At 36.2% G+C, this 14,299-nt stretch overlaps 3 protein-coding genes across 3 annotated transcripts in view; 1 reads left to right on the top strand and 2 right to left on the bottom strand.

Annotated features, from left to right (window-relative positions):
• The window catches only part of ACOX1 (acyl-CoA oxidase 1), a 39,773-nt gene extending 30,706 nt beyond the window's left edge, over positions 1-9,067 (bottom strand). The window contains exons 1-2 of the mRNA XM_071585475.1: positions 8,854-9,067; positions 6,726-6,882 (exon numbers count right to left, since the gene is read on the bottom strand). Of these exons, the coding sequence (XP_071441576.1) occupies positions 6,726-6,882; positions 8,854-8,992 (296 nt within the window). The 5' untranslated portion in view covers positions 8,993-9,067. The remainder of the gene's footprint in view (positions 1-6,725; positions 6,883-8,853) is intronic.
• The window catches only part of Ak2 (Adenylate kinase 2), a 177,488-nt gene that overhangs the window by 39,836 nt on the left and 123,353 nt on the right, over positions 1-14,299 (bottom strand). The gene's annotated exons all lie outside the window — the stretch shown is intronic.
• On the top strand, positions 9,305-12,190 carry RpL19 (ribosomal protein L19). Its single transcript, XM_071585474.1, has 6 exons — positions 9,305-9,365; positions 9,675-9,781; positions 9,899-10,062; positions 10,162-10,270; positions 10,597-10,678; positions 11,995-12,190. Exons 1-6 carry the CDS (start codon positions 9,361-9,363, stop codon positions 12,125-12,127), a joined length of 600 nt encoding a protein of 199 aa, XP_071441575.1. The 5' UTR covers positions 9,305-9,360; the 3' UTR covers positions 12,128-12,190.

Below are 14,299 nucleotides of genomic sequence, written 5' to 3'. Positions count from 1 at the left end.
CTGTCCCATTCATATCACATGACACTGAGAAGTATGCATGTACATATCTGTAGTAAGAGTGTAACCTCATATTTAGATCAATACCCATTTCTCATGGTCAAAGGTGATGGACAAATGCAAGTTACTCTTTGACTCCCATTTGTAGATATTCATAATTAGTAACATCAACATTCACATATTTCCAGATAACAGCATGCATTGTGCTTGGTTTTCATGTGTTCCAGTCTCTATTTATGTTCCAATGTACATACATGCCAAGGCCATAGAAAATTAATAATTAGAAAATTAATAATTAGTAAATTACATCATATTCCACAATGAAGGCCAATCAAACCTAAAATAGATGCTGACATATATTTGAATAGTTCACATTTTTGCGACTCCTATAGCAAAATTACTTTCTGTGGCAATAAAAAAATTTCTGTCGGAATTGATTAACTCCACATTTCTCCTGATTGGAAAAAGTTTAGCTAAGAGCCCACTTTTCTCCTATTGTTAACCCCTGCTGAACTGAGGGCAATTAGCAAATAATAGAATGTTACCAGCCAGATTTAAGTAATAACTCACGCATTAGGCAAATCCAGATTGGTCTTTCTTTTCACAAATTATTCTCATGAAAACTAATAAAACTTTACACCAATTATGATGCACTATTTTCACCACCTTCATAAAACACAAATGAGGATGAAGAAAGTATTTCATGCCATCCTTTCTCTAAATCACATTGCCTAATTGAGCACTCGACCTAGCAAACAACCTCACATGAGGTAACCCAATGCCTCTTGTACATACATACTATCACTATTTGCCAATAAGCATTCTCTTTCTTGTGAAAAGCTCCCTGCAAGGAAGAAGCCACCAGGTGATGATTTATTGCAGCAAAGCAAAGGACTCAAAAGCCCACATTGACTAGGAAAATTTCAAAAAATATGTACATACCGTGGATGGTAAGGTACTTTACCAGGTAATTTTCTAAAAACAACAAAAAAGTAGGTTTAAAAAATTATTTGACAAAAAATTAATGAATATATAGGTTTAAAATTATACAGTACTTGACCTCAGAAAATTCATTCCTTTTGGTTTCTGATGATATATACAATTTAAATTGAAATATATCTCAAAGACACAGATGTTTAAAACTGTTAAAGCCAATAGGAACAACCAATTTGACTGACCCTCCTTTAAGGGATATATGAAAAAATTATGCCTCCACTTTAAAAACTTCTCCCATTTCTATACATCGAATAAATAATTCATAAAATGTTAGAAGCCAAAGCATGTAGTTTCTCTACAGGCAATGGAAATAAATATATATTTTTATTAATATTTGTAAAACCATTTAATCAATTAATTAAAGAAATCCTTGGCTATAGGGGCTAAATAGGTGGACAAAGTCATAAAAACATGGGGTTATTACAACATTATTTCCTTTTTAAGTTATTTATAATTTTCTTCAACCTTCTGGCCTTCCAAAAAGCATATTCTCCTCCATTCTCAATACGTTACCCTCCCACTACAGCTTTATAACACATTACCTCTCAATATCTGCCCCATATACATTCTCTGCCTTCTTTGACCAATCAATCTTTCTTCTGGCCTTCTTTCAACAATCAACTCCCTCTCCATTCCAACCATGAATAAAGCTCCTTTACCTGTTTCACCTTCTTCCCAGAATTTTTTTTGCTATTTTTATCCACACAAATAGCAAACCCCACACTTACCTTCTCATGCAAAAACCATGTTTCTAAACATATGATGCCCCATATTGTATTCCAAAGAAAGATGATGCGGGAGATGCCACAACAGTAACTTTTAACGGAGTTATCTGCTAATATGAATTTCAATGCAACAATTTCATAGTGTCGGTCAAGGCGATTGATTTTTACACTCTGAAATTGCTGGATTGAATCCCATATTGAAGTCTATATGTACTAATATTTTCTTTACATCCTTGCTCAGTGTACTCCTCATTAATTGCCTCTCTTGGCAAATACTTATTTAACCTAAGAAAGTCTTTCAATGCCCTTACTACTATGCCCACATGGGGTACAGTTTTTAAACAAAACTATATACATCAAATCATGTTCATACATATTCAAAATTCCCAGGTGAAGGACAAGAAGGAAAGGAATGAGATGCCCCGCACAAATGAATGAACACAACAATGGTAAGTAAGAAAGAACAAAGTCAATTCTCACTCCTCATTGATTTGCCCGGAACACTTAATGATAATTAATACACTCTCCAGGTAACCGCTCTTGCCATATGGACGTAAATTACCTCACCAAATATGAATTAAGAGGCATATTCATAAAGTAAGGGCCGTTTGCTTATATTTAAATATTGGCGCTTCAGAACACAGTTTTACTCCTGCAGTGCCTTCTACTGACTCATTGAGAAGCTATAGCAGCATTTGTTTTGTTTCAGAAGTGGTTTGCTTGTCCATGCATGCAATCAACAATGTCCGCGACAATCGTTCATCCCGCCAGCAGTGAAGTGCATTCTGCCATACGATTCTTGTATGCTAAAGGATTGTCAGCTACAGAAATGCATCAGGAGTTATGCCTAGTTTATGGACCAACAGTTATGACTGAAGGAAAGGTTAGGCAATTGTGCTGTGATTTTAAAAATGGAGGAAGAGCTAAGTGGCAGGCCTAGTATTCTGAACGATGAAATTGTTTTGCAAGTGGAACAAAAACTGCGTTGTGATCGTCGATTGATGATTAATGGCCTGGCTGAACAATTTCCTCAACTTGGACACACTACGGTCTACAATATTGTCATGGAAAACCTAGGATACCACAGATTGTATGCAAGGTGGGTACCGTAACACTGCGGCCAAAAACCAATAAGAAAATTCAAGATTTTCGTAGGGAACTCTTTGACCAGCCACCACTACTTCCTCTTCTTGAACTTTAAACAGTGGCTCGCTGGACAACGTTTCGAAACCAAAGAGGAACTCAAGAAGGGCATTGTCAATTGGTTCAACTCTCAGGCGGCGAGCTTCTATGCAGATGGGTTAAAGAAGCTGGTGCAGCGGTACAAAAAATGCTTAGACGATTATGTAGAGAGGTGAAGTAGGTTTGTAGCAAACTAAAAGTGCCAATAACATGTGTTTCATATGAGTACATTTTTTTCCTGGGACCAAACCGCCCTAACTTTATGAGCATGCCTCATATATTCCAAATTAAATGCCTGAAGGATGAGGTGATAAAGTGATGGATGGATTTTTGGCAGTGTTCTGAATAGTATTATTACATATAGTAGTTATTAGGGGAAGTGAATGAGAGCAGGTGCATAACTATAAATGGATGGGACCTTAACGAGTAGAATGAAGGAGAAGCTGCCTCAATGCTTGCATATTAATAACTATATGCAAAAGGGATCCACATTTGTCTGAACTGAAATGTGCATTACTACATCCACTGGAATACTTTTGACTGATTAATTTAGTCATATTCAATCACCCAGGTTCCTCCTCAATGCTCCACTGTTGCATCTATTGTATAGTGGAAGATTAAAACCTTTTCCACATAAATACAACTCTGTAACATTCTTCTCACAATGAGATATATTTGGCCACACTCTGACCTATCATGTATCTCAGTTTTATGACTTCTGGGTGAGCCTCTATCTTATCTCTGTCTCGCATCTTATCTGTCCAAACTCAAACAAACCTTTGGTGGAGAAGATAAAAGGCTGCATGAGTCAACAAAATTAAAAACCTATGAGAATTTAAAATGTTATGAAAACAAATTAAGAGCATACATTCTCATCACAAGGTGCAATGATTATCAATGAACATATGTTGGAACATACACACAGAATTTTCCACCCAGAAGGACACACACACTGAAAATTTCAAACATTGCAGTTTTCAGTAGTGCACTGTTCTAATGTTCTTTTTCTAAAAAGGTATGCAACATTCTTACAATCACAATTATTAAATACATCTTGCTTTGATGTGTTAAATACCAGAGCACAATTTTTTCAAGAGAAACATGACAGTTTCAATCTCTAAGATTGAAATATGCGTGCATGCCAATAAAATCCTAAATTTAGCTTGATTAGTCGGCTTAGGTCATCCACATTTTAACTTCTCCGCATTTTCCATTTGTTTGAAGGATACGATGATTATATTTTACTACACATATAGAAATGTGGGTGATGGTTATTTTAATCACTTACACAAGAAGGAAACCAAATATAATCATAAGCTGGAAATTGCTCAACAAAGAGCCTTGATGTTTAATGGGCAGATTCAAGCAACAGAGGAATAACCTGAATGTTTCACATTTTACACTAAATGAAATGAGACAAGAAATCTCTTATCATGAACTTAAAAATTCTTTATATTTATCCATCAAAAATAATATTAAATGTTGTATTATTTTTTTTTAATCCTGGATTTAGCTCGCTCTAATTCTAACATTATATTTAATTATTTATCGACATTCCACTAGCCACTTTTAACTAAACATTTCAAATGGTGCATTCCGACTCCATTGCAAGAGTTTGGGAAATTATAGTGTTGCTGAAAATTATTTAAAATATATGAACAAATTGACAAACATTCATACTAAAATATTTATGGCAGAACAAAATATTTCAAAGCTTTCCATAAATTTGAAATACTTCAGTGAATACATAGCTACATCATTAAGTTAAGTTAGTGCAACAATTTCAGAGTGAAAAAATCATTCGCCTTGACAGGGATTCGAACCCTCATCCCTCCATGTACGGTCGGGTGCTTTAACCAGTTAAGCAAGCCTCAATAGCTTTACTGGCTAAAGCACTCAACCGGACATTGAGGGGTCCGGGTTCGAATCCCGGTCAAGGCGAATGATTTTTACACTCTGAAATTGTTGCATTGAAATGCATATTAGCGGATGAATCCGTCTTAAGTTACTGTTGGGGGATCTCCCAAAGTTCCTTTGGAAGTTAAGTTAGCTTTTACCCTCTATACATTTCATTTCCATTTAACAAGCATATTCACAGTTTGTTCACAGCATTGTACCCAATTTTTAAAATTTATCGTAATCAGAGTTGCATTCACACAGGAAAGTGTTTCACATGTAACCATACTGGAGATATCCTTGAATTAATAACAATTCTAAATAGCTCATCCTAGTAATTTGTTAGACGTACTTGCCAGGTTGTACAATACAATCCCTGTGAGTTTCAATAGTATAACTATTTTAGATTTTCCACAGAACATATTTTCTAACATTTTCCATAAAATTTCAAAGAGAAACTAATGGAATTTTAGGACAACTGTCTTCTTCCAGTGTTGAACAAAGCATACAGAACAATTAATGATTAAGCCACAATTCTTCACGGGTTTTCTTGACACAATCAAGAATCTAATATCTATCAATGCTATGTTAAACCCAAAAATAGTATTTAATAGGACTGCATTTAAGTGATCTCCACAGGAAAATAGCCAATTTTATTTAAAAATAATGAACATTTTATCACATGAAAATGTATGATCATATACGTGTATGCCATTAAGAATTTTGTAAAAATTCATTCAATTTTGTTAATAAGAATAATTTCAGCTGTGAGATATTATTTAATAAACTAACATCTTTGGGATGAGGACAACATTGGCATAATGCCTGACAATTTTGCTCCACTCAATATCTAAACTTGCTTGTAAAGAATTTCACGAACTTGACAGGTTTTCTATAACTAATAGTCACATCTCCCAGACTTCTAGCAATCATGAAAATGTTCTTCAAAAGACACACTGCAAGTGAATCCCTGCATTTACATTTCACCATCTATGCAACTGAGACTTGCCCAAAAGGGATTCCAGAGCCACTAATACTGTAGCACAGCAAATAGGGTAAATGCCCATGTTTATTACACAAGACCGCCTACCTGGCATGTAAGGCTCCTCATGGATGGCATGCTATGCTCTTATTAGGCAAATATGCACATCAAGGAAGTTAACTCAGCATATTGATTAATTCTTGAAACATACAAACTTTAATAAATAACATATTAAGCCTGCCAAATTATAATGCCTTAATCTAGCAAGACCTAGCTGGTAATAAACTAGAGTGGGAAATTATTCCAACCTTCCTGTAGGCAATTAACTTTGCCAAGTATCTGCACTAGATTTTATCTTAAAAATACCTCAAAACAGACAAGACTGAAACCGTTATTTACGAGGGGAGATTATTTATATCACCCCACCTAGAGTTACATCTCATGCACCATAACCTAGATACATAACTTGAGTATATATATTTAGTTTTCTTAAGTTGAGGCACCACAATCCCAATTATAATTAATATTAATATTTAAGAACCTACACTAGATTTTAAATGAAAAAAATACCTCAAAGCAGATGAGACTAACGGTTATCTACAAGATGTGATTATTTATATCACCCCACTCAGATTTATATCTCATGCACCATAACCTAAATATATAACTTGACTACATATATTTAGTTTTATAGTTATAATTAATATTTCAAGTGGCAGTGCCATTCCTACAAAAATTATTAAAATTAATCACAGACATGAATACAAATACTGAAGTAAAATCAGTCTTTTGCCTAAGTTAACAACCCTTGGTAATTGTCATGAATTGATAAACTCATCTCCAAGACAAAATCTACATTTCAATACTATAATTTTTTGAGAAATTGGTGATATGATCATGTTTTTGGTAAAACTATTCACAATATGGAAATGTTTGTGTTCACAAACCTGTAGCTATCAACACCACCGGCTTGGGACTGAAGTTCTTTTATTTTGCGAAATATTTTGCAGGCCTTCCGGACTGAGTTTCTATATTTATCTGCATGGCTTAAAAAATGATCAGGTACATCATCTTGAAGATCAGCATCAGAAAGGAAGAATGTTTCTGAAATGAATAAAAAATAAAACATACATGTACATCGGCACAAAAAATGCATAAAGACGGTCTCTCTTAAGGATAGATAAATTAATCTATGATACTAATTCATAGAATTCTATCTATCAAAGATAGGATTCCCATGGTCCCTGATAACTATTGACTTCCACGTTTTATAGGAATTCTTCTTGTTAGCTCTACATTGACTTTCTTCATTTCTTATTAAATTCTACCTGCCTTTTAGCTGTCTCAATTGAACCACAACATCTCAACCTGTTCTCCATCCCCTTTCACTGTGCTCTTTGAATTTCCTGCAGAAACTTAACTCTCTTTGCCCAGCCCCATTTGAAAGCTAGGCATTTGTCTTCTCTTTGTCCATCTTGTTTCATTCATTCTCCACCACACCCACATCACCATATCCTCCAAATCTACACTCATCCTCTTATCTCCAAGATCAGGTCTGTCATCAATGAAGCACTATGCTCCATGTTAAAGTTTTTACTAGTCTTTTGTTCATATTTTCACTAAGTGTGCCCGCCATGAATTTTCTCCTAGCAAATCCTTTTTAGTTAATTTCATTCCTCTCCTAATGTTCCCACTACTATAACCTTTTCTAAAATACTGGTCATATTGCTCTAGTTTACTTGATCTTACTGAAATGGGGAAGTTTAGAATAGTTTAAGGGTTTCGCGATATGACGACCGCGGACGTTTTGCCTCACCCGCTGCCGGGCATGACACACGGCCGATTGAGCTGAGTCCCGTAGCTGCCAGGATTCATATTCTCTATAGTGTCCAAAATTATATTCTCTGGAATGATATTTGAGGTGGTTTCCAGTTGCCTTCCTCAATAGTGTTTTTAACGTGACACCATCACTCAATGGCCGTCCACTGGGGTCAGTCGCCTTTGCAGCCGCCTCACTGAGGAGCAGACGCATCGGGGACTACCTTTCGTCTGGCTTCTAACACTCGACCTATCTGGCATGGGTGACCCTATCAGGAGCAATTATCATTGCTCCCGCTGGCACAGCTCTAAGGGTAATCGTAACACATAAGCCCTTCCACCACATCAAGTTTGTAGTCCATGGGAGGGCTGTGTACATAAGCACTTTGAAATGTAATTCGAGCACCGTTCTTTAGTCAAATTTGACATCAAATTCATAGTAAATCTGAAGACAATAAGTGGAATAGTTTGATATCATTACTTAACTTCCTCTTTTTACTTGGCGATAAGAATGAAGGTTTCCTCAGGGATGTTTACATTTCTACAAATTTCAGCAAGTGTTTCTCTAATAAGAAAACAATCCCAATTAAAGGCCTAACTTATCCTGTATAAACACCGCGCTGCCACATTCTCATCTACCCATTGCTTTGAAAGCAGTGCCTCAACCTCCTATTCATCTCTTTAAGTGGCTAGTTTTTCCTCAAACGATCAATTTAGCTTTTAAAGTTAACGCAAACTGCACTCGGGGGTTAATACCTTCGCCGATGTTTGAACTTTTGGATGATATGTTGTTAAATTGATGAACTCTAATCCTTTCAGGTAAATTTTCCGTGTTGCGCTTTTTAATTAAATCAATATGTTCATTTAAACGCGTTCTGAGGATCATTAAGAACACTTCAAAACTACCATCAGCTTTGAACGAGTCGTAACTTGATTCATGTTCTTACTTTCCACCTGGAAACTCATTTGCCTACTTAGGAAAGAGAAATATTTAGAGCGAATGGCAATCCACAACCAAACTATCGTCGTAAGGTTTGTGGCGTTTTCCTACATACTCGTTCAGATGAAATTCAACTTATTCAATAACAATAATTGTCCAAAAGATTTAATTTTAACTACCAATCCAAACGCTCTGCTGATAAACAACCCCTGCCATTATTTAACACGAAAAATTACTCGAACAACCTCCCTAATAAATACGCCGATACACTCACAAAAATGTTAAATAAATGGACTTCAAGAATATTAAAATAATACCTCTTTCTTTTCTTTCCCTGGTTTTCTCTGCACCTCCGTCTAGAAAATGGGTAAGTTCAATAGGATCAAACGAACATTTTCTTCTTTCATTTTCAAGATCTTCGTTGCATTTTCCCTTGCTTGCTTCATGAACACCCATATTTTAGCTTATTTAACAATGGGATGCTTTTTTTCGACCTATTTTCTTCTACGAGGTCGTCGCTAAACGCATCAGGAAATAATCCACCTGTTGAAGGAATTGCGCATTCCGATGTTGCGTTATATATAACATATCTTCGCTGATAAGCTGTTTTTTGTTCGAAAAAATAAACAAATATTATCATCATTAAATATGAACTTAAATCATGCACTTATTTAACCTAAAAATTAAAAAAATAATTTACAAATACTTGTGGTTGCATTAAATTGGTTTAAGTCCCGATTTGTTTTTATTGAAACTGTCTTTGACTATGGTTGCGAAATTTACGCCATCTTGAGTCTCTACCACGTCGGTGACAGGCCGTAAGGATGAGGTAGGAACTATATACGTATATTTTCTTAATTTTGGACTATAATCAAGAGTGAAATAAAAATATTTTAATAGTTATAAGTCGGCTATTAAGTAGTTTAAATATGTGCCATACTTGGTGTGAAGTGACGCCTAAACGTCGATTAATTACGGAATGTCTTCGGACACATGGCTTTGTCACATGGTGTTGTTAATTTCGGCCTTAGAATTATTTACTAATTAGATAATTAAGTTATTTAACCGCCATTTGGTTGATTTTTATGTGTAAAATGTTAACCTGAATTCAAGTCCGTTAAATTATTTTATTTTGCAGCTCCCTTAAATTACAGAAGAGGCTTGCCGCCTCGGTAATGCGATGCGGCAAGAAGAAAGTATGGTTAGATCCTAACGAGATTAATGAGATCGCGAACACCAATTCTAGTAAGTTCATAATTTGGGAATTTGTGTTGTTTATTAAGGTGAATGGTTTATGGAATGGAATAAGTGGTATCTCTGAACTTGTCGTACCCAATGACACAACTAACTTACCATTTTCAGGGCAAAATATTCGTAAGTTAATCACGGATGGTTTGATTATTAAGAAACCTGTCGCCGTCCACTCGAGAGCTCGCGTTAGGAAAAACACCGAGGCGAGGAGGAAGGGTAGGCATTGTGGTTTCGGAAAGAGGAAAGGAACAGCGAATGCTCGTATGCCCCAGAAGGTGTGTGTTTGGAAAATGTATTATGTGAACTAATTCACCACATGAGTCGTTTAATTTTTATGAATGCATAATTTTAAAATATGCGCCTTACGCTTTCAGTTACTATGGATCAACAGGATGAGGGTTCTGAGGAGATTGCTGAAGAAGTACCGTGATGCAAAGAAAATAGATCGCCATCTCTATCACCAACTGTATATGAAGGCTAAGGGTAAGTGTTTGTCCCCATGTTAGTAACAACCAATTGATTTTGGGTTAAGACTTTACATCTAATGAACATTATTCATACTCTGAACCCTCACCATAAGCACAATGGGTAAATGTGTACGAACCAGATGTTTGCCCCCTCATTCTGAAAAATTTCCCCACGATATTAGTTTTATTTTTCCTTCCCGCATTTCTTGTCTGCACTAAACACAAACCGGATAAATAGTTAATTTTTAAGCCTATGCGTTTATAGTAAGCGCATGTGGTCACATGGCAGTAGTAAATTTGTTCGATACGAATTTATTTGTAATAATTTTTTTATCATTTCAGGTAACGTTTTCAAGAATAAGCGAGTGTTGATGGAATTCATCCATAAGAAGAAGGCTGAGAAGGCTAGGACAAAGATGTTGAAGTATGTTTTGATTTATTTTTCTCTTTGGTAGTTTGACCTTTTCAATCAAGAAACTTGACGTAAATTCTATTTTCACTGCGTTTACCGTAGTCGGATGGCTTATCTGGATAAGTTCTCATCCTTTCTTTTTGCGCTTTGGTTCGACGACGTTCTTCGTGCTATTCTGCGGGAAGTAGGCCTAATTTCGATTGAGTGAATGTTCATAAAAACATTTGTTATTACCGCATTCGTATAGCCAAAGAGGTGGTAAAGGTATGGAGTGAACGCGTGATACCTTTGCACTGTTGGATTTTAATGTAACGTAGCGTTTTCTAGTGGTGCCATAAGAACCATCCATAGGACGGCTGGCTAACTTCTTGTTTTTGCGATAGATCAACAATTTTCAATTGATAAGGGGAATTAATTCTCTCCATCATTAAATCTCTCGTACTATAGAAATTTAGGCAACGGCTACTCGTCTTTAGCTAAGATTTTAATGGGCTGTACATCTTATATTTCCGCAAGTAGCACATGGTTACTTTCATTAGTTACAGCATCATTGTTCTTTTAGTGCTACTGATTTAATAACATTCCTGAAAATACAGCAACCTTGCCATTAACTCCATTTTAATTTCATTTCGTCTGAATGTTTGTTAAGAAGCCTAATTGAAATTGGATGGAGAAAGATAACTTTTCAAGATAATGTGTCTGCTGTTAAATCTGACATTTCAGTGGCTGCCATAACATAGTCAAGTCAATCCAGTCTGCATTGCCAGCAGATTTGCTTAAAGCTCTGACCTTAATCCCTAATGCAATCCCTGGTCAGAATTATTTTGTCTTGAATACAGTAGGATGTTAGACAGTTAGTTCTTTATTCTACATCAAAGTGAATGTGTGCAGGCGGCCTTTGCTCTACGTACTTTGAAGCAATAGTGTGTGTGATATCATTTTAATGGCTAGCATTCGTTTACTTCTGAAATGTTGACAATTGGGTAATTATGTGCACTTTATTACCCTTACGGCAATGCCTTAGTTTTCCCAGGCATTGTCGCCAAAATATTGTGTAAGTGGTTTTGCTCCATTTTATGAAATTTTGAGTGACCAAAAATTCTTAAATGTGAAACTTATCTTTATTTTGGAAATTAAGTTATAGAAATATTTCAGTAATAAGTGTTTCAAGCATTTGAGATGTATTTTACATGGATTGGATACTGCTTGAAAAGCTTTGGTGCGTCACATTTAGTAATTAGCAGATAGGCGAGAAGACATTTAAATGCTTCCATTAATTCTTCACAGGAAAAGCACCTGCAAATATTAAATTATTGAATTTTTTTCAGTGATCAAGCCGAGGCTCGTCGTCTTAAAGTTAAGGAGGCGAGGAAGCGAAGGGTTGACCGTATCGCAAAGAAGAAGCAAGAACTACTTCAGTCTTATCAGAAGGAAGATGATGCTGCAGCCGCCAAGAAGTAATTTTGAGAAATTATAAAAATTCTGTATTAATGGTGTGTGCAGGAAATAAACTTTCAAAATACATTCACGTTTCTTAAACAAGTATGCCTTATTTCACTGAAGTCAAATGCAAAGGAAAACTCCATTTGATTTTAACCTAGGGTTCAATGCAAGATAATATCTTAGATTGATTTGCCTGTAGAAGGTGAAAGTTATGTACACGATGTTGGGAGAGTGGAGGGTTTAATGCAAAGAGTAGTTACCTAGGGGTGGGCCATCCCCAATTGCATGCATTAATGATGATGGGAAATGTTTGTGGGATGAGTCTGAATCGCCCTTGATGTATCAATAGTTTCACAATCTAATTTCAAACTGCTGGATATTCTGGTCTGAAAAATTATTTTTGAAATAGGCGTGGTGCTCATTGAATGTTCTCATGTGCACAGTGTCACTTGGTCAACATTTGTGAGCCAGTTGGAGAAGCCATTGTGTAAGAGAAAAGTTCGAGGCTTCGTTCTATTGTCCTGATACTCTCTTAGGAATCTGTGGCATATTAACCAGGCGAAGAATTCATTGCTATTTGGCAGATGTCATGAGCGGGATAGGAACTTATATTAATACCCTATTAGTTTCCTCAAATTCATTGCTTTTACACCAGGAATGCCTTTTTTAACTCATTTTGTTAACATCTTCAAGTCCATACTGTTTGGCAGTATGTTATTAGACTATTTATTGCCTGCGCAGTATCCAATTGCATATTAATAGGCCACAGTTCAATTTGGGTCTGGGTTATTTATTTTTACTGAAGGCAATAAATGTGCTAGTTAGCATGAACTACTATTGTCATGCAGGTTAACTCCATAGCTAATTCAATTTATTCTTATGCTGCTTATTGTATGGCCGACCTTAAGTCTCTTGAACTCGAAAGTAATTATGACCATTTCACATTTAATGTTTGTTATCTTCCCCATATTGTCATTTCTCAGCTGGCCCCTAGCAACATTAAGGCGTAATTTTCAATATTTGGTATTGAAAGAGCAACATTCAATTTCTCATTAACATTCTACATCTACATAATACCCCGCAAGCCGCCGCAAGGGCGTGTGGCGGGGGGTGTTAGGTCACCAACCGTAAAAAAGAAAAATACCACATGCAAAAAAACAACACGGAAAATTACACCCACAGCAGCGCACACACTCATGCAAAAATCCCTTCATCCAATACTCATGCAAACACATGTACCGCAAAACAACTAAAAAACTGCACCCCATGATGCAGCACGAAAGCCATCCTACAACACGGAAGCCAGGACACAACAAGCAAGAAATTGAAACACCACATGAAAATGCACCACGAAACACTCTGCCCCCAAAGAGTCTTTAAAAGGCAGGGAATGCGACCCAACGTTGCAGGTAGCAGGAATTTGCCCCCGCGGAGAGGGACGAGGGATTGAAAGGGAAACTTAAAAATATGAACAGAACATGAATGAGGTCATTCGGAAAGAATGGGTTATTATAGCAAAACACATAAGGTTAGTGGAAGAGCATGCATTTAAATATAACTAATTATTTTTTAGACGCTGAGGGTGGCAAGTTCAATAACATTCTAGTTATAGTGGAGGTGGAGACTGTAATTACTCATGATGATCAGAAAAATTTCAAAATACTGCGGGAGGTGCCGCTATAGTAACTATTAATGGAGCCATCTGCTAATAATAATAGTTGCATTGAAATGCCTGGTAGCAGATGACTCAGTAAAAAGTTACTATAGTGGCACCTCCCACGGTATTGTGAAATTTGTCATAGGTAGAAACAACCTAAGGGCTTGGAACTTGGATTTAACCTCATAGATGTGATACATCGCGCACTACCACAAATGCCTATGACATTGTCGGTATGGTATTTCGTCACATCTTTTTTTCCTGTAAAAGCACTGGGACTGACATCGAGGGATCCATGTCAAGGCCAATTATTTTTACAGACTGAAATTGTTGCAATGATGACAAGAAAGAAACAATTTACTCTGGTTTCTTTGGTAATATTTATTTACAACCAGTTTTGTTTAATAAACTCCAGACTAATGGTAGATAATACAGGTGTATTGCATATATAGACATACATGTTGTTGAGGTGTTCATTGGGAGCGGGGAGGAAAAGGATGTGTTGGATCAAAGGGAGAGAGAAGAATGGGCAT

The sequence above is a fragment of the Hetaerina americana genome, unplaced genomic scaffold, assembly GCF_022747635.1.
Source record: "Hetaerina americana unplaced genomic scaffold, ioHetAmer1.1.p SCAF_2, whole genome shotgun sequence".
NCBI classification, from domain to species: Eukaryota; Metazoa; Arthropoda; class Insecta; order Odonata; family Calopterygidae; genus Hetaerina; species Hetaerina americana.
Note: the sequence above shows the minus strand (reverse complement) of the source record. Positions and strands in the feature narration are given on the sequence as shown.